Source organism: Vicia villosa, linkage group LG4, assembly GCF_029867415.1.
Source record: "Vicia villosa cultivar HV-30 ecotype Madison, WI linkage group LG4, Vvil1.0, whole genome shotgun sequence".
Classification (NCBI taxonomy): Eukaryota; Viridiplantae; Streptophyta; class Magnoliopsida; order Fabales; family Fabaceae; genus Vicia; species Vicia villosa.
The window spans coordinates 170,453,497-170,473,845 of NC_081183.1; the positions used below are offsets into that span (position 1 = coordinate 170,453,497).

Genomic DNA, 20,349 nt, shown 5'->3' on the forward strand with positions numbered 1-20,349 from the left:
TCGAAGCCTAATTGATCAAGAGGGTTCTTAAACGATAAGGAGCGAGTTTTCACTTTTCTAATTGGTTAAGACACTTCTTAATCAATTATCAAATGATCATAAATGATATTTAAAAAAGTTTGAAAGAGATGAAATTTGTAAAATTATTTTGAGTCTGTGTGCATTTATTTAATACCTTGAGATCTACTCACACTTAATTTACACACTATCTAGACAAATAAAATTACACAAAGATTTTTGTTCAAAAAAAAAAAAATTACACAAAGATTTAAGATCAAACAAACTTTCAAATACTTCAGTTCCATTGAGGTTGGTCTTAGCATTTGACTCTTTTTATTATAAACTATTATAACCCTTTATCTTTTATTTTTGATACACTTTAATATTTTTCTTCTTTGATGATGCTCATTATTGTTTTTCTTATCCCTTTTGTCATCAATAAAATTACAATAGAATTTATAGATGCTTGCACAACACATAGAGCCACTGCCCCGAAAATTGATCCTAGGACCCTTCGAACTCAGGACCTTAAGGGGAACATACCCTTGAGACCCAAACACCCTCCCACTAGACCAATCCTCTTGGGTTATAAATTGTGCGAGTTAATGTGACAGATACATGAACGACCTCGCCTTATATCTATTACAGTATGTTACATTTTAACTATATAACTTTTTTAACCATATAACTTTTTTTTTGAATTTTCACTCTTTTTAAGTGTTATTATTTAATTTTAGTAAATTATTTAATTGAAATTAAAACTGTTAAAATTCCAATTTAGTCCATTTTTAAGCTTTATCAAAACGAAATTCGAAGTTTGTACTACAGTTACATTGTAATTGTACTTCTAATTCCCAATACCGAACGAAGTTCCACATTATAACCAATAATAATTCACCACGTAGCATAGAAATTTCAAATTCAAAGAAACCATCGATTTCTATTGGTGGTGACAAACAACACCATCACCCGCATGTAATCCTAACGAAAATGATGAAAAGCCCAAAAGGGGACAAGAATGCATCGTGTGTCTGAATGATAATCGTGACGTTCGTTTCTCTCTCTCTCTCTCTCTCTCTCTCTCTCTCTCTCTCTACAAAACCTCCCGAAAAACCAAACCCTTCTTTCTTAGCTCGTCTTTCACTTCAACGCGAGATCTAATCGAACCTCTGGTATGCACTCTTTCTCACTTCCTTTCTTCTTTTCTATTTCATGTCTTTCAATCATTCAATTGTTCACTTGTTTTCAATTGCGTCGCTTCTGCAGAATCATTTTATATCTTTGCAGTTTTTTTTTCTCCCATCTAGGTTTTTTTATGTTTTACCGAATTGTTGAGTAAAAAGGTGATTTTTTTGCCTATTGAATGCTTTATTGAATGTTTGAAGTTTTGATTTTTGTTAGATATAAAGTTTTAGGGGTATTATCATCTATGGAGGACCCAGAAAAGGGTTTGTCTACTGGTGGAACTTCAGAAACTACAGTGGTTAATGGTCAGGTTCAGTCTTGTAATGGGCAGGGTGTTACTGTGGATTTGAAATCTGTTGAGGTAAGTGGTGGGACTGAGGCTGGGGTTGAGGATTCTAGGGTTGTAGAATCTGAAGAAGGTAGGAGTGAAAATGCAGCAGTTGAGTTGGGTAGCTTGGTTTCAGAAAGGGAAGGGGGTGGTCAAACAGTAGTTGATGGTGATTCTTGCACAGTTGTCAATACAACATCTGGTGACTTCACTATGAAGGATGCTGCCGGGGCTGGAGATCACAAGGTAACTAGTACTAGCAGTAATTCTCAGGAAGATAGGAATTTGATTGATCATGGAACACGAGATGAACAGAAAAACGTTGGTAGTAACTTACACTTACAGAGTGATGATAAAATTTTGGATCAAGGAGGGCTTGCTTGCGACAAAGTTGAAATTGAGGGAAAGTTGAATTCAAATGGGGAACGGCCAATTGGGAATGATAAAGCTGATGATAACTCCAATAATGTACAGGAAGTTGTCTGTGGAACTAAATCTGAAATTGACAAGACCCGTTTGAACTCTGATGAAAAACAAAGCGCTGTCCTTGTAAAGTGCAATGCAAAAGAGCAAATAGTGGCTGAAAATAATGTGGGTAGTGTTTCTGATGCGGAACAATCTGATGCATGTAAGGAGATGCAAGTAGATGTTGAAGATCAACAAGGAGAAGAAACAAGTAAAACAACAAACCACACTGTAGATATTAAAGGTAAGATATCCATCTCATTGGTGCCTATTTTACAGCTTAAGTAGTGGTTGAGACTGAAATTGTAGTAGTAAAGGAGAATGTTTTTTAGTTTCCAGATAATGATAATGATGCTTGTAGTTTTCTGTTTATGCAGGTACGTCGGTTTCTTTAGGGAGTGAGAAAAACTTAGATGCTAATGCAATTGTTGAGAAAGACATTAAAATTACTGACCAAGGAAGTCATGTGCTATTGCGTGATGGAAAGGAAAAAATTGACATTGAGTTAAATACGGGGCAAAACGTTGAAGAAAAAGAAAGCGTATCTGAACAGGTGGGTTCAAATGGAAAAACGGTAAAACACGCACTCATGAAGCCTGGTAGTTCAGAAGTAGTTTATCAGGCACGGTATTCGCTGCCAACAGAAAAACAAGAAGGCGACTTTTCTCTCTCCGATATGGTTTGGGGCAAAGTGAGAAGCCATCCGTGGTGGCCTGGACAGATATTTGATCCCTCAGAAGCATCTGAGAGGGCAAAGAAACATTATAAAAAAGATTGCTACTTCGTTGCATATTTTGGTGACAGAACATTTGCATGGAATGAAGCATCTCAGCTAAAGCATTTTAGGGCACATTTCTCTACAATTGAAAAGCAGAGGAGCAGTTCAGAATCATTCCAGAATGCTATAGGTCGTGCTTTGGATGAAGTCTCAAGACGAGTAGAATATGGGCTAGCATGTTCTTGCACACCTAAAGACACCTATGACATGATTAAATACCAGGCCGTAGAGAACACTGGGATTCGACAAGAAATAAGCTTCAAACATGTGGTGGATGAATCCCTAAATGCTAACTCATTTTCACCTACCAAACTAATAGACTATGTGAAAACACTATCTGAGTTGCCTACTTGTGGCTTTGATCGTTTGGAGCTTGTGACTGCTAAGGCTCAGCTGCTTGCTTTTAATCGTTTTAAGGGTTTCTCTTGCTTGGCTGAAATACAACATTGTGGAGTCGTTGACAAGGACAATTCATTTGTTGACGATGAACAAGATTCGTGTGAAGTTATTGAGCATGCAACTCCTGTAGTTAATAAAGATGATGAAGCTGGTCCTGAGAATTTTAAAAATCATATCAGCACCCGTCAAAAGCGTAAATATAAATCCAAGGAAAAAAAGATGTCAGACCTAATGAATGGGACTCCAGATTCTCCCGATGACGAATGTTGGACTCCAGATAATGTTGTTTCACCTGAACATTCCAAGAAAAGGAGAGCTGTCGTTCCCTGTGCCAATGACTCGGAAATGCAAGATGGGACTAAAGCCATTTCCGCTGGAAAAGTCTCAAATACCCCAAAGTCTTCGTTTAACATTGGTGACTGTATTCGTAGGGCTGCTAGTCAACTCACTGCGTCATCTTCTATATTGAAGTCTTCTAGTGAACAGTCTCCCAAAACAGACGGAGACATTGATGGTTTTCCCGAGAATGAATTAGATGTTTCCCTCCCAACTGTCGAGGATGATCAGATAACAAGTGAATATTCTTCTCTAAATGATTTGCTATCTTCACTTCAGTGGGTGGCACAAGAACCCCTTGCAGAATATACTTTTCTTAATGGCATAGTGAGCTTCTTCTCTGATTTCAGGAATTCTGTAACTGTGACAGCTGATTGGAAAGAGATTTTACGTACGGATAAAGTTGGTGGTTTTAAGAGGAAGAAACCACCCATAGCTGGAACTGGATCACCTGAAACATTTGAGTTTGAAGACATGAGCGACACATATTGGACTGACAGGGTCATTGACAATGGCAATGAAGAGAAACCAGGGAAACAACCATCACAGAAAAACCAGAAAAAAGAAGAACAACCTGTCGCTGCTAAATCACCAAAGCCAGCTGCTGCTAAGTCACCAAAGCCAACTCAAGTTCGTAGGCCCTATAACAAGAAAAAAGTTACCGACAGCAACCATGCCGAGACTCCTGAAAAGCCTCCTGGTTATATAGATGAGAATGCTCCTGCTGAGCTTGTTATGAACTTTGCTGAGTTTAATTCTGTTCCCCCAGAAGCAAACCTTAACAAAATGTTTAGGCGTTTTGGACCACTAAAGGAATCTGAAACAGAAGTTGATAGAGTAAGTAGCCGGGCAAGAGTGGTCTTTAAAAAGTGCGTGGATGCAGAGGTAGCTTTCAATAGTGCTAAAAAGTTCAACATATTTGGATCAGTACTTGTAAATTACCAGCTCAATTACACTCCAAGTGCACTGTTCAAAGCTTCATCTGTCGATGCAACTCAAGACCAGGAAATGCTTCTCGATCTCTCCAGTTTTGACGTTAATATGGGCTAAATTGTTTGGTACGTAATTTTACCATACTATTTCCTTCAATGCTTTAATAATTGGTACATTTTTATTGGTGCATTTTATGCTATTTTGAATTTGCGATTGGGAAGACTACTTAAAAACGAGAAGTAACAGTGTTCCACTATATTGATTTGAGGGTACCCTTGTTTATTTCAAAGACAAGCCTTCTTAAATATTTTTAATAGAAAGCAGAAACTTTTTAAGAAACATGCCAGCTGCAGACGTTATAAAACTCAATCAGGGAGTGATCTAACATCTGGAAAGGCTGAAACTTTAAGGGAAGAAATAGTTTTCACTTTTCAGTAACTATCTTAGACTAATAAAAATTGGGAAAGATAGCAAAGGTATTGTGTTTCAGGTTTTTTTAGTGATTTTTCAACAATAATAAAAATGAAGATTTTACTCAGAATCGGAAAGGGGGAACACGAATAATAAGATTCACAGAATCGGAAAGGGGGAACACGAATAATAAGATTCACAGAATCGGAAAGGGGGCATGAAATTGTAACATGAATAGTAAGATTCTACGAAATTCATAACACGAATAATATATTACAATGTTTATAAATTATGCATGATTAAGAGAAAGAAACCTTTAAATTTCACTTTTGTACATCATAATTCACAAGTCATAAATGTTAGCATTTGGGCTAGGGCCTCAATATGAAAAAAAAAAAACAAAGTTGGGCACAATACTTATTATCCCATTCTAACATAATGAGTCGGCCCCTCGAATGGTTAGCCTCCCTCTGGTTTTCTCCCAAAGTAAAGGTCTTATGCACAAAAACAGGGAGAAGAAGAGGCTGTGAAAGGAAGAAGAACATGCTGCAATAAGGAAAACCTGAAGCGCGGAAATAGGGGAAATTTCTGTTTCCACCAAGTTTATGATTTCAACCAAGTCAACACAATGATTTTGCTTGGGATCTGAATCTCTCAGTTCAGAAGACATTGTAAAATCAGCGATTCTACACGATAAACCTTGATCTAAGCATAATTTCGTGACTGTAATGAGTTGAAGCAATTGAAAAATATAGGAACAATATTTGGTGTTTTTTTGTTTGCACCATACATCTTTTGTGTATAATCTGGTACAATTTTTACATTTAGTTCAAAATGACATGTGATCCAACCACAATAAATAAAATATGTACAGTAACTGATATTTGTGATTCTCATTTTAGGGAATGTTGGCAGTGATGTGGTGGCTTAAATTTGACTGAAGAAAGTTTTACCAAGTGGCTGCTGAAGGTATATCCAAAATGTTGATTCGTCCAGTCATTAATTTTTCTGTGAAAGAGATATTTTAGGTAGTAGGATTCCTTTGTTGCGATCCATTTTTTAGTTTTCTGTATAGCTTTGTCAACTGACCCTCATTTGTAGTTGCCATCACTCTTCTTTCAGAATTGTTTTCATTTCTATAGTCTGAGAGTATTGGTCCTGTATCAATATCAATGCTGCATATATTAGTAATCAATGATTATACTAGCCATCCCTTTGGAGGGATACAAGTTCGTGTTGGTATCAATTATACGCCTCTCTAGTTTTAAGTGCAGTAGTTGTTAATCGTTAATGTATCGATGTGGGCGTAATCTTCATAATTCATTGCATATGTTTATGTTTCTGACACTTTTTATTTGATTGAACAGAATTTTAAGTGCTCTATTTGATTGAAATATTTGCTTGCTAATCATCATTTTGGTCTCTAAAATTGTAGTTTAAACAATCTGATCATTGAAATTAAAGAAATTCTCAAACTAGTCAATTTCAATTGACTAATATGGTGGACATTTTTTTTCATCAATATACAAAGCAATTTGAAAGTTTGTAAAATCAGGGATCTCCTGTAAGCTACAATTTAAGGAACTGAATTGATGATTTATCTAGTGAAGTGTACTTCAGTATTTAGAAGACAACAATTGTTTGGAAGTATACTTTTCAATAGAAGAAATGTGATTATGAGTTGTATTAAATTGGAATAATTGTCAAATTGTTGATTAGTTGATTCATTATCATCTTGTTACCATTGTGTATTTATTTGTACATCAACTCAATTGCATAATTTCTTTTTTAAACGCATTTTAAACTTCCGCTCCCATCTTTTAAAGATGCATCTTCGAAGCAGGATATTTTGAAGTTTTTAGCAGGGATTCTCCTCCTTAAAGGGTCTACAAAGACATTGTCTTTATTAATCTCTAAAATGAGTTGTCATTTCCTTCCTTTGAATAAACCTCAATTCTCTAGGGGAGACACCCATTGACTAACAAACCAACATAAATAGAGCGGTCTTAATACTTTTTACATAGAAGTAAAGAAAGGTAACGTGTGTCGGAGCTCCACAAAAAGACAGATTAATATTAAAAGATTAGATCTCAAAGTTTTGATGCAATCTCTATACTCAATTCTCTATAATTCTATAATGAGTTTGAGCAATTAGTTTTTTTTTTTGGTTTTGCGATTAGGCGTAGTTAACTAAGAATTTGATGCAAACTTTGACTTGTTGGTTATTATAGTCTTTGTTTTGTTATATCATTGATTTTATCTTTCGTACATAATTCTTTGTAATGTTAAACTCCAAAACTTATATTTTGAGTTAAAAAGTGTGTGAATTTGACAAATCATTGTCGGCAAGTAACGCTATTGTATCTGTTAATGAGCGAGACATCAAAAGTTAACATATACAACAGAATTCTCACTATTATCTAGACTAAGGAAACATATGTAAGCAACATGCAAAGATCTCATTGAAACTATAGATGCAAAATAGGCCAGACCCATGCCATTTAGCCCATGCACCCTCGCGTGCCAAACCAAGGTTTTTGACTCGTCCTCTCTATTTTGTTCGCCTCATTCCACTCTAATATTTAGTAGGTTTGAATGGTGTGGGAATTACTTTTTATCTTTCTCATTTTACGATTTATGGATGACAGCATTCACCGTCCTAGCCCGCCCCATCTCGAGTTTTGGTAGGTCGAGTCAAGGTTTCTGATATGTCTTCTTTAATTTTCCCGCCTGCCTCGTTATTTCGTACAATTTGTTAAAGAGGACTTAAATGTGACGGATATGCTCGTTTGCCACACCTATTTAAAGAAATTTAATCCATTACTACTTAAAAGACACTTCACATCGAGTGGAATACATTTTTCACATTCGATGACCTTCCAAATTATTGTAGGGTGTTATGGTAAATATGTCACTTTTCACATCGATTGAGTGGCCGAGGTGAAAAACAACTTATCTCCTCGGCCAACAAGTGGAATAGTCACTATACTCATTGCTTTTCACACCTGTTCTAAAGTTTAATCAATGAAATCCCCTGCTTTTTTATTCCGGTCAAGCGAGGTGATAACCCATGGATAACCAAGGTGATAACCCATGTATCCATTATTGTTCACAATGATTTTGAAGCTTAATCAGTGTGAAATCCCTTGCTTTTTCATTTCGGCCAGGTTGTAACCGAGGAGATAACTCTCGTATCTATTATTGGTCACATAAATTCCAAAGTCTAACTAATGTGAAATTCATTTATATTTAAAAAGTAATTTTTCTTATATATTAACGTTGGTTAAATACTATATATATTATTAAAACAAAAATAGACACATTATTTTCTACTAATTATTTGTATATATTATTAGTTATTATCATTATTATTATTATTATTATTATTATTATTATTATTATTATTATTATTATTATTATTATTATTATTATTATCATTATTATTATTATACTTATTATTATTATTATTGACACCACTTTATTATTTTTATACATATTGACACCACTTTATTATTTTTATACATATTTTTGCTAACGATATTTAATAATTATTTTTTTATGCATTATTATTATTATTATTATTATTATTATTATTATTATTATTATTATTATTATTATTATTATTATTATTATTATTATTAAGCAAGTATTCAATAGATTTTATGTGGAGTGAGTAAATTTGTCTGTCAATTTCTACATAAAAAAACAAAGAAACTTAGGTACAATTCTTTAGGTGTGGTTTTTATTATTTTTCAATGAAAATGTGACAAGTGTATAATTTCCACTGCAAATTTCTCCTATTTTCACTCACTAAATCATATTTATATATATATTTGTCATATTTTTATTGAAAAATAGTAAGAACCACACCTAAAGAATTGGACCTAAGTTTTGTCCAAACAACAAACACCACATTTTCAGAAGCTAATTGTTGTAAGTATAGGTTATATTTCATTTATACTACACAATTAATTAAGAAACTATTATAATTATATGGATCTTTAATATATGATTCTCACAAAAAATAAAGACATTAAATTATGTACTTATTTTATGATGATGATTAAAAACTACATTAATCCACGGATATCTGATCTATCCTTTTCTTATTCTTGTTTTCTCAAAATCCTTTATTTTATGGCTATTTGATAGAGAAACTATTAGGAAAAAAATAAATTGTTCAATTCTTGTGTTTGACTCCCATCAAGTACTATTTATAAATGTTATTCATACCCCCTTTACAATAAAATATTTTTTTTTATAGATGTTATTCATGCTCATTCACAATAATACTTTTTTACTTTAATTTAAGGTGAATTCTTATCTACCCAACTCAAAAAGTTGGGTAAAGTTACATTTAGTGTAAAATGTCTTGGAAACAACAAACAATTGTACTATTATTTAATAATTAAATAAATTTGTTAAAATGAAATGATATCTTGTGATTGATTGAAGATACACTACCCAACTTTTTATGATGGATAGAGAAGTTGTCCCCTTAATTTAATAACATATTTTCACTTTATTTAAATAACACCACTTCACAGTTCACATGTTATTTACATGTTAATTGAATAATTCTTCTTCAAATTATTTAAATAACACCACTTCATATTATTTGAATAACACCTCTTCATATTATTTTAATAACACTCTTTCATAATACCTCTTCACATGAGTCATATCATATATAATTATTAGATATTCTCACATTCTCCCACTTGACTCACGTGACTTAACAATATTATAATGCACATTAACAAACCTTATATGTATTGGTTCCATCATTAATCATAATTAAGAATATAAGCTAATAAGAATCATGACGATTATATATCATTTAATTGACATATTTCGTTTCATTTACTACTCAATATGATCATAAGTTGAGAAATGCTTAATGGATTCAACAATAATTTTATTATTAATAACGTAATTTGTTCTCATTATCATTAATTACATGAATACATAAGTAGAAAACAAAACAAATCAGAAACATTGCATAAATAAGCTCAAAGCGTCACATACATCAACAAAACATCATAATTCATTAACACTAATAATACCTATGTTTTTTACACGGCCACCAAATACTTTTAGGCGGTAACCCTTTCGTCAAAGGTCATCAACCATAAGATTTGTGCTAATATGATAAATTGACACTCTTTGTTTATGAACTTCTTCTTTAACGACAAAGTACTTAAATTACATATGATTAGCACCATTAGAATATTTATTGTTTCTTAGAGAAGAATACTGCTTCGACATTATCACAATAAATTTTCAGCGAAGTCACATTTTTTCCCCAAATTCAAGGTGATTTCGGAGTTGCATATGCGAAGTCACAATTTTTCTAAAAAAAATTGACTTCAGAGATGCATATCTAAAATATAGAAGTATTTTTGGGTTTTCACCCGAAATCCGTGAAAAGCAATATAGGTATATAGAAAAATTCTCTAATTCTAAATCAATCCAATCCAGTTAGGATTTATGCTCCAATTCTTAGTAAAATTGTCTCTCTCTTTCTCTCCCTTTAATAAAAAAAAAAATCCTCGACTATATCATTCAAGGTCTTACACGACTTTTCCTCATACTTAGGATCTACTAAAAAAGTTAGAAAGGATCTGAACCCAAAATGACATTAGAAGTTTAAATTTCCAACATATGAATCATCATGAATACAACGACAAATCTTTATTAACACGTAGAAATTGACAGTAAGATAAATGTATTGGTTCGTCACATTTGTGTACGTAAGAATATATGTCATAGGCATCTTATTTTTGTAACCAAGATGTTTTCTAAATTCCAACGTTTCATAGTTTATACGAAATTCCAAAACTAACAACACAAGCAATGTTCACTTTTTTCACCTTTCTTTTTATCACCATCGATCTCATAATAAACAAAAGCCTATAGTAAGATTGAAAAACAACAATATAAAAACTTATCTACCTATAGTCCTATACAAAGATATTGTGACACAATGAGCACTTCCATTGGAATTTCAGGTTTGGCTCATTTGTTTGGCATCGTCTCCATCATACTCTTACTTGTTTGGTTGTTGCACTATCGTGAAGGGATCGACTATGATTCCGACGATGGACTTCGCGTCTTCAATGTAAAATAGTTTCATATTTTTTCATTAATCTGTTGCTATTTGTTTACATAGATATGATATATCACTCACATTTGTCTATGTAGGTGCATCCTTTGATGATGTTCTTGGGTTTTATTTTCCTTGTTGGTGAAGGTATTGCTAACTGCACCTCCTTTAATGCAAGTAGTTATCTTTATTGGTTTGATGTTGGTAAAATTGAACAGGTGTAATGGCGTTCCAAACGGTACCAAACCAACCACCTGTGCCAAAGTTTGTCCATATGACATTGAACTTGATGGCTATTGTTTTTGGCATAGTTGGTCTATGTGCAGTTTTCAAGTTCCACAACATGCGAAACATTGCCGACGTTTATAGCCTTCATTCATGGATTGGCATTAGCACCTTCTGCTTGTTTGGTTTGCAGGTAAAAAAGTTCATATTAATCTTCATGACATTGAGTTTAATTATAGGAAGTTGTTGTGTTGATGTTGTTGGTTAATAACTGCAGTGGCTATTTGGTTTTGTAACTTTCTTGTTTCCTGGAGCACAAGGTCTAACAAGAGATAGGGTGCTTCCATGGCATAGAGCTGGAGGTAGAGTGCTACTTTTTATGGCCATATGTGCTGCAGAGACAGGGTTAATGGAGAAGGCTGGTTTCTTACAACTAAAAGCATATGACAGAGAAACTAATTTGGTCAATTTTCTAGGTCTTACGATTCTCTTGTTTGGTGTATTTGTAAACATGTCTGTTGGTCTTCGTAAATTAGTTTGATATGAATGCATTTCGTGTTACAAATAAACTAAAGAACATGAGTGACAGTGTATTGTTTTCTTGTTTTTAATTGTAAGGTTTCTGTGTTATCCTATTTCCTATTGTGCTGGGAAGATAAATCTATTCATTCTTTGCAATATTAGAAAGGCAGAAAAATTATAGTGGACAAGAGTGTGAAAAAGTGTTTCTTGAGATAAAGAACTTCTTGGCACTCCTTCCGGTGCTTACCCGCCCAAACAAGGGAGCTCCCTATATTTGTACCTGCCAACCATTAATACCGCAATAAGCTCGGTCTTGGTGCAAGAAGAAGACGGAGAGGAGAAGGAGCTCCCTATATGTGTGCATCATTATCATCTTCTGTCTCATGCTCGTTAACTCCTTCTTGTTCATCAGCAGCTCTAAATCCGTCAACCCCGATGCTTCCTCCATCTCTCATATACTTTTCTTCATTTGTTATATTTCTACCTTTTATGCTGCTTTGCATGCTAACTCGATTTCTACTAATTGTCTCACGATTTCTACCATTTTATCGATTTGTATTGGTGGACGTGACAACCCTTCTCCATTTGCAATTCTCATATTCAAACTTCAATCCCATGTTCCTGACCATCCGGATATGGTCCCGTCGATACAACTACTTTCGAATGCTCGTATAGATAAAGTGCGAGATGTCTACCATACCCATTCTATACATACATAAATAATTAAATTTAAATTAGTTATAAATAACATAATTAATTAAATACAATAATTAAAAATACAAATAACAACTTACTTGAATTTTTCTTGAACGCTCGTCAACATACTCGTCGGTGCTTTTCGTATAAGTTTTTGCATGAAGCTCATCAACATATACGTGTCTGTGTTCTGAGCCGACCACATTGTTCCCGATCGACTACTCTCTAGAATAAATAATCCTTCTAGAATCTTCCCTTCACAAGGGAACCATCCTACTGATGACCACAAAGAATCTCAACTTCAAGTGCATCCAACGACTCTGTGCGATCCACACATAAGAAATAACAAGTTTGTTACTTCCTCTCCACTATATATAGAGAAGGCTCCGATTAAGATACAGAGTTTCACAATTTTGATTCAGTCTTCTTTCTCACATAATGACCTGATTGTGGAGTGCTAACCTTGCATGTCAGCCCCTCTCCGCCGTGCCAGAAGCTCAAAACCCGCCATTACTTTAAATCCTCATTCCATTTGTGGTTCTAAAACAGAACAAGGGCCCCTTTTGTGCGATCGACTTATGATTCCTACATTTTCCATAACTCCATGATTCGCTCCTCGATTCATCCATTCGTTATCTTCTTAGGTCATCGAATCAAGAGTATTCAGAATCGTCCTTCTTCGTCGTAGTTGGTTCAAAGACGACGACTTGAGTTCTCCTCAATATGACCTCTTAAACAGTGTTTCCATGTGGAGGAGCATTGTGAAGGCTTTCTTTGAGGAAAAGAAACCTTTTTTCTATTGCTTGCGAATTTTGTTCTAGAATAATGTTGTACATTATTTTCATCAACTCGTTAGCGCCTTGAAATCAAAGGCTTGCTCGCAGTAGCTGGAAACCACATAAGGCTTTAGGTTGTGCGACCTCGAGGCAGAATTAGAGGTCCAATAGGAGGCAATTGGACATATCCATCTATTTCTGGACTCACAACGCCTTGCAAAGTAGGAGGAAGTTGATTGATCGTGACTTAAGCTTCAGTAGCAGCGACAACTTCTCACATAACAATAAAAAAAAGTAGTTATTAAAGATTGTAATGAAGATACCATTGAATATGATAATGAAGATGTCTACCAAGTTATATCATACATCTTGTGTGACATATTGTAGGATGAGGAAGCTGCCCTTTCTAATTATGGAGAAAATAGAAAGCTTGATTCAGAGAAAGATGCTAAAGAAAATGCCTTGGACATAGTGTTAATCATATAGAAAATGGTGGATATCAAAGAGATTCTCACAATCAAAGTCTTCACATCCATCTGTTCCTGCACTAGGTGGAATTTTGCCACCATGGCAAGCAACATTCAAATGGATATGTACTTCACAACAAGTGAGAACACATCATTAAAGTCAGCTTCTTCTTTCTCAATGAACCCCATAGCAACCAATCTTTCCTTATATCTCTTCAACATCACTCCTTCGATTCCTTCTTTAACCTTAAAAATCCACTTACAACTGCCCAACCCGACCCCTGTAGGTTTCTCGGTTAGCTCCCAAATGCTATAATCATGAAGAGATTTCATCTATTCAATCTTATTCCAACTCCTCACATCTTCTGTGTAGTCTCTAGGTTCTACATCAAGGATCTCACTTGCAGAGCTTAATGCAAAAGCTATGAGATCTGCCAAGCCCAGTCTCTGAGGTGCTTTGATGATTTTTTTTACTTGTCTCTAGCCAATAGGTAGTTATTATCCATCTCCTTATCTTTATCGGCAAATTGGGCTTCTTCTTCGACTTCATATGGATTATGCAATTTAGAATCACTATGCTCCACCTCAATAGAAACTTCTTCATGTTCCAGCTCCTCTTCAGAGATTTCTGCATTTCGACCAGTATCATAGGTTTTCTACGCCATTTATGCTTCATTGAAAATTACATCTCGACTTGTGATACACCTCGTATGGTCGGGCTCTAGGTACTATAACTTATAAGCTTTGCCTCTTTCAGGGTACCCCATGAACATGCATTCCAGAGCTTTAGGTTCAACCTTATCTTGCCTAATGGCTAATAAGAGCATAGGCTACACAGCCAAATACTTTAAGTCTTTCGAGATCAGGTGGATGTTCCGACCAGACTTCTTCAGGTGTCTTCACGTCCAACGTAGTCGAGAGATTTTTATTTATTAGATATGCTGTTGTCAAAACCAAAAACACGCCATCTCACTTAAATTCCACATAATTTTGACTTCAACCACAACCATTATCTGAATACTCCTAACTCGAATTTAAATTTCAAAATTTTAATTTTCTCATTCATTGACATATCTCACATTATCTTCCTTCAAAACACCGAATCAATTTTTTTTTTTCAAAATATATATTTAAGTGGTGTATGTTCTAAATATATATTTAAGTGTGGTTAAGTTTTACATTGGTTATGAATACTTTAAATGTTGAATTTATAATAAAGAGGACCGATATACCTAACAATTTAAGGTTTTATGTGGAGATGTATATGTTCTAAATATATATTTAAGTGTGTGTGGTTAAGTTCTAGATTGGTTATGAATAGATTAAATGTTGAATTTATAACAACGATGACCGATATACCTAACACTTTAAGGTTTTATGTGAAGATACGACGTCTTCCTCTCTTATAATCTTGGAGCATCGCTCACTCTTCACCATTAAAATTTTGGACAAATTTAAATTTAGGGAGGCTTTTGTCTTGATTCTATGCTTCATAGTCAAATTAGTGAGCTAAAAGTAATGAACTTTTTTGTAATTTCCAGAAGAGTGAGAAATGTTAGACCTAAGTTTGAAGCTGAATACATTCCTTACATTTATTTTTGAAGAGGCAGACTTAGTGTTGGTCGTTTGTGACTTGGCATTGAAACTTCTTTTATATATATATATATATATATATATATATATATATATATATATATATATATATATATATAAAATTTCCTGCCGTTCAAGATTCCCACGTCAAAATGATTAGAACCAAAAAGAGTATGTCTATGCTATTGACATTATCACCATTTTACCTGCCGGCTTGACGGTTATGTGATTCATTTTGTCACCACACTCTTACAATTATGCATGCATAGTTTGATTCCTCCTTTTAAATATACATATATAACACCATTCATAGGGATATCTTTGTCTCTTGGATTCATTTACATCAAAATTATAGTCTCTAGTTGAGGAAAAATGCCTCGTGGGTTCCAAATTAGAGCGACTTCAGTTACCATATTTGTCCATCTGTTATTCATAGCAATAACAACACTAGTGCTAGTTTGGTTGTTTCATTTCCGTGAAGGCGTTGCTTTCAATTCTTCCAACAAACTCAAGATTTTTAATGTGAGTTTGTTTGTTCATACAATTCAATTGATCATATAGTGTGACTATATGCACATACTGATGTTTCATTTTCTAATACTTTTGCAGCTCCATCCACTTCTAATGGTAATAGGGTTTATCTTAGTAGGTGGTGAAGGTAAGAAATTACAGATTTTAATTAGTTAATGTTAATGTAATAATTTGTAACATAATAATATTGTTAAATTTGCAACAGCTATCATAACTTACAAATCCATCCCTGGGAAAAGAAGTTCAGGAAAAGTGGTTCATCTATTGCTCCATCTGATAGCTCTAACATCAGGAGTTTTAGGAATTATTGCAGTTTTCAAATCCAAGAAAGAAGCCGGTCTTCCGAATATGTATAGTTTGCATTCTTGGCTAGGCATTTCAGCAATCTCTGCATTTGGTTTGCAGTATATATTGGGCTTCTTTAGTTACTTCTTCCCAGGAGCAGATGCTTCTACAAGAGCTACACTTCTGCCATGGCACAAGTTTCTGGGAATTGTGATATTTCTCCTTGCAGTTGGCACCGCTGAAACGGGTTTGGTTGAATATTTTAGATTTCTGGAATTGTTCAGAAGCCAAGAGGCATTAATAGTGAATTTTACTGGTCTCTTGCTCTTTCTGTTTGCTGTATTTGTTGGTCTTTCTGTGCTTCTACCAAGAAATTACAAGTAAACTCACTTACTCTTTTTTATTGTATTAGAGAAATGATTCTTCAACATCAATATATTGATGCAAAATGTAATGTCTTCTGATTTTTGTGTTTCTTGGAAATATTCTTTAATGGTTGAAGATACTATATAACAAGAGAGAGATGGGTAAATACATATAATACTATATATGATATATATGTATTTTGATGTTTGTATAAACAAAACAATGTCTAATGTAGGAGACATATCATATATATGCTTATAAGATTATTTCAATTTTTTTAATTTAAAGATCACATGTATTCTAAATCATTTCAATGAATGAATTCAAAATATAAAAAGAAAAAAAGGTTGTAGGAATTTTATTTTGCATGCAACTGAGTATTTTATTCACTTATTTAAGAAAATCTTTACCAACTCATAGAGTTGAAACTTATCAAATAAGAAACTTTGAAGTCCCTTCTTGATTGAAACTATAATTATTCTAAGCTCATAGTGAAGTTGGTTTAATTATTCTATTGATAAATAATTTGTTGATAAATCTTCCAATTGATGTCTAAAAGATATATAAGCAGTAAATTATTAATTTATCTAAATTTAATTTACTTCAGCGCTTGATCGAGTAATTAAACTATAATTTTTACTCTAAAAAAATAAAATTTTCACACAAAAAGGTATAATAGTCTGAAGTAGATCTTCTATCATTCGTTAAACCTAAATAATCAAAGTGTAAGTCTTCATAGTTATACTTTCACATTTTTTAAACAATAGTCTTCTTGTTAGAGTGGCTTTGAGATATTGTAGAATCTAGCTTGCAATCTACAGGTGCATACCCTCGGATCTTACATGAATTGGCTCACTAAAGTAGTTGCATATGTCAAACCTTGCATAGTGTATGCCAAGTAAAAAAAAAAACTTTTCCACTAACTTCTAATACTGACCCTTGTCAACTTTGGCACTTTACTCCTCATATTAATATTTTGTTTTTAAGTAGTTGTCTCTTAGTCTAATTATCCCCTATATAATAATAATATTGTCATCACAGTCTATTTTCTTTCTTGTGTATGTTAAAAAATTTGAGTGTGATCTCATTAGTTTGGTCTATATCTCAAACACACCATTGCCTTTCTGAATCTTCCAAGCCATGCTCGAGTGAACTGTTTTAGTCCATATAAGACCTTCTTCAATCAATATGCTTTTTTGGTTCCATTCATGAAACTATAATTGGGTGGAATCTCCGTATACACTTTATTTTCTAAGTTTCCATGCAATAACGCATTTTTAACATCAAACTCTTGTAATTCTTGTCGAAAATAAGTAACAAGAGATAGTAAGATTCAAACAATACTCATCTTTTTCACAAGCACACTTGTCTTCTCGTAATCAATGTCATGTGCCTAAGTAGAACTTTTTTCCGCTATTCATGTCTTTTAATGATCAAGGGTGTCTTATATGTGTTTTACAATATTAATCCATTTTGTACCATATTTTTTTAAAACCTTCCCCAAATTCTGTTTGTGTCATATTATAAAATTGAATAAATAATTGTGGTATTTATGATTTATTATTCATCAATAAAATTCAAGTAACTGGAGAACAATCATCAATAAAAAAATTCATCTCACACTAGAAATGTTAGAAGACATAGGTTATTTCCCAAACATCATAATGAATAAAAACGGTTTTAGTAAGACTCGAAGGAAAAGTAGTTATCGGCTATGTTTATAAAAACTGACAAATGTCACATTTAAAATATTGAATAGATTACTTTGCAAATATGAATGAGAACATACACATCATTAATGAAATAGATAGATGGCCAAGACGTTTCTGCTGAAACCATATTTGGGAGGCATAAGAAGATTGTGGATGAGACTGGAGTGCAAAAGACAACACCTTTTAATATGTTTGTGCATCAGAGATATAGTATAACCCTCCATGTTTCTTAGCAACTCTAATCGTCTTCTTCGTTATAAGATACTTAAAAGTACAATGAAAATAAAAAATATATAACTGCAAAATCATTTCCCTCTATAAAGATACGAACATAGATGAGGTTGTTCGATGGACTAGGAACGTGAAGCGCGTCTTTCAATTTAAAAGATTGAAGATCAATGTCCACAACTATCAACCTGAATATGAGAACCATATATAACAATAATATTTGAAATACCGTAAAGAGAAATATTCTTCAAAAAATATTAAAAATCAATTGTCATATGATATATGATTGGAATTAGAATCAAGTATCCAAATACTTGTTAAGCCAATATCAACTTCATTAAAGGAAGAAATTATAATAGATATATTTGCAAATGTATCTTCTCAAGAGAATAAGAAGAAAAAGAAATATCAACGTAGAAAAGAGATCTGTAAGATTTGTTACAATTTTTCTTTTATAATGAAAAACAATTTTAAAAGATGAATGAACAATACTGGCATGGTAACAGTATCACCAGAATGAACAATACCTTTTGGTTGAACAATATCTTTAAAATAAATAATTTGCGCAAGATAAACAAAACCTCTAGAATAACCGTGCGTGTGGGATGAATAGTATATGTGGAACGAATTGTGTTTGCAGTGAATGGTGATTCTTAATGAACAATGTTTGTGAATTTCAAAGGGAGAAGGATCCTGTAACTTTAGGGAGAGAACTGCACTCTGTCTTTCTCTCTATTTCACTCTAAAAATGCATTCTCTCTCATGTAGTTTTCCTCTTTATTTTCATATTTTTTTCAATTCTCTCTCATCAAAATGAAAAGTTTTTAATATCATATAAAAAATTAAGGAGGAAAGAAAAACAAAACAAAAATGAATAACGATGACAAGAATCCAAAATAAAAAGTTTTTGATATCATATAAAAAATTAATATATCAAAAAATAAATTAACATGAAAATTTTAAAATCGGAGAAAAAACTACGACCCTTGTCAAATGACAACTGCAGAATAACACAATGTGAAAATTTGTAAACACATAGACTAATCTCACCCATCTCAAGGCCCAAATAAACCCGCAGTCTCCAAAGCAAATATTAACTATCCCTCACAACACTCTAAAACATAAGTATAAGAAAAAATATAAAAATTCAAATACAAACTTAAAGTGCTTTTGACTGATACATTTTGTAAAGAAAAACTTGATTCATATATATAGTCTTGGACTTCCTCTTCCTTCACAAAACTAAGTGATGTGGAGCTTTTTCAACATGTATATTTTCAACCAGCCCCAACAATCTCCATCTTGATTGAAAATAATGCATTAGATTTCATTGTCTTCATCGGCAATCATACTCCACAATAAAGAGTATAGTCACTTGAAGCTACATCACTCCAAGAATTTTCACATTGTCTTCACCGACAATCATAGTTTTAGAAAATATCATACTCCACCTAAAGAAGAGTATACTTCACTTGAAGATAAACCACTACAAGAATTTTTCACATATGTTAAAACTTTATGGTGCAACTTCCATGTTGGTAGGAAGCTCTTCAACCATCGACATAATCTCATAACACACTTTGCATCAATGTCCATGTGTTAATCCGCTAGCAATAACTCGCTCTTTTCCATGACAACAAAAATGTCATGAGGACAGTCTTCTCAATTTTCAGAGAAGATCATCCGCTCTCACAACGAGAGAGACATTGCTAGCATTTGACTTAGAGCCCTTATTTCACGATGCCCCACCAGGACACTTATACTTTATATGCTCAATCTTTCCACATTTCCAACATCTCACGCTTGTTTCATTGTTTTTCTTCACATGCAACCTTCCTCTAGCAATCAGCATTGAGTTTGATGAAGTATTATCCTCACCTTTCAATCTTCTTTCTTCAGAAATAATTTTACTAGCAACTTTTTTAAAACTCAAAGTTTCCTCCCATATATCAAAATAGGTTTAATATGTTCATAGGAAGATGGAAGAGACCATATAAGTCTCAAAGC

The 20,349-nt window shown here is 33.3% G+C and overlaps 3 protein-coding genes across 4 annotated transcripts; all 3 read left to right on the top strand.

The window, feature by feature from the left end:
• The first annotated feature begins 1,010 nt into the window (after positions 1 to 1,010).
• LOC131595892 (PWWP domain-containing protein 5-like) lies at positions 1,011 to 6,081 on the top strand. 2 transcript variants are annotated; one of them, XM_058868414.1, is made up of 4 exons: positions 1,011 to 1,172; positions 1,402 to 2,222; positions 2,356 to 4,549; positions 5,738 to 6,081. In XM_058868414.1, exons 2-3 carry the CDS (start codon positions 1,430 to 1,432, stop codon positions 4,539 to 4,541), a joined length of 2,979 nt encoding a protein of 992 aa, XP_058724397.1. In that variant the 5' UTR covers positions 1,011 to 1,172; positions 1,402 to 1,429; the 3' UTR covers positions 4,542 to 4,549; positions 5,738 to 6,081. The 2 variants fall into 2 exon arrangements, with proteins under 2 accessions (XP_058724397.1, XP_058724398.1); XM_058868415.1 differs by having other exon boundaries at positions 1,023 to 1,172; positions 1,410 to 2,222.
• Positions 6,082 to 10,720: 4,639 nt separating this feature from the next.
• LOC131600270 (probable transmembrane ascorbate ferrireductase 3) lies at positions 10,721 to 11,860 on the top strand. Its single transcript, XM_058872455.1, has 4 exons — positions 10,721 to 10,956; positions 11,040 to 11,088; positions 11,160 to 11,359; positions 11,444 to 11,860. The coding sequence occupies exons 1-4, from the start codon at positions 10,822 to 10,824 to the stop codon at positions 11,705 to 11,707; spliced, it is 648 nt and encodes a 215-aa protein (XP_058728438.1). The 5' UTR covers positions 10,721 to 10,821; the 3' UTR covers positions 11,708 to 11,860.
• Positions 11,861 to 15,563: 3,703 nt separating this feature from the next.
• On the top strand, positions 15,564 to 16,557 carry LOC131600272 (transmembrane ascorbate ferrireductase 1-like). Its single transcript, XM_058872456.1, has 3 exons — positions 15,564 to 15,742; positions 15,830 to 15,878; positions 15,957 to 16,557. The coding sequence occupies exons 1-3, from the start codon at positions 15,593 to 15,595 to the stop codon at positions 16,418 to 16,420; spliced, it is 663 nt and encodes a 220-aa protein (XP_058728439.1). The 5' UTR covers positions 15,564 to 15,592; the 3' UTR covers positions 16,421 to 16,557.
• Positions 16,558 to 20,349: the final 3,792 nt, after the last annotated feature.

What these genes read in the sequence shown, in the direction of transcription:
- LOC131595892 (XM_058868414.1), top strand. Translation starts at nt 1,430, where the DNA reads ATGGAGGACCCAGAAAAGGGTTTGTCTACTGGTGGAACTTCAGAAACT. An exon ending in CCACACTGTAGATATTAAAG is followed by an intron (nt 2,223 to 2,355) that starts GTAAGATATCCA and finishes CTGTTTATGCAG; the next exon opens with GTACGTCGGTTTCTTTAGGG.
- LOC131600270 (XM_058872455.1), top strand. Translation starts at nt 10,822, where the DNA reads ATGAGCACTTCCATTGGAATTTCAGGTTTGGCTCATTTGTTTGGCATC. An exon ending in ATGGACTTCGCGTCTTCAAT is followed by an intron (nt 10,957 to 11,039) that starts GTAAAATAGTTT and finishes TTGTCTATGTAG; the next exon opens with GTGCATCCTTTGATGATGTT. An exon ending in TCTGCTTGTTTGGTTTGCAG is followed by an intron (nt 11,360 to 11,443) that starts GTAAAAAAGTTC and finishes TAATAACTGCAG; the next exon opens with TGGCTATTTGGTTTTGTAAC.
- LOC131600272 (XM_058872456.1), top strand. Translation starts at nt 15,593, where the DNA reads ATGCCTCGTGGGTTCCAAATTAGAGCGACTTCAGTTACCATATTTGTC. An exon ending in ACAAACTCAAGATTTTTAAT is followed by an intron (nt 15,743 to 15,829) that starts GTGAGTTTGTTT and finishes ATACTTTTGCAG; the next exon opens with CTCCATCCACTTCTAATGGT. An exon ending in TATCTTAGTAGGTGGTGAAG is followed by an intron (nt 15,879 to 15,956) that starts GTAAGAAATTAC and finishes AATTTGCAACAG; the next exon opens with CTATCATAACTTACAAATCC.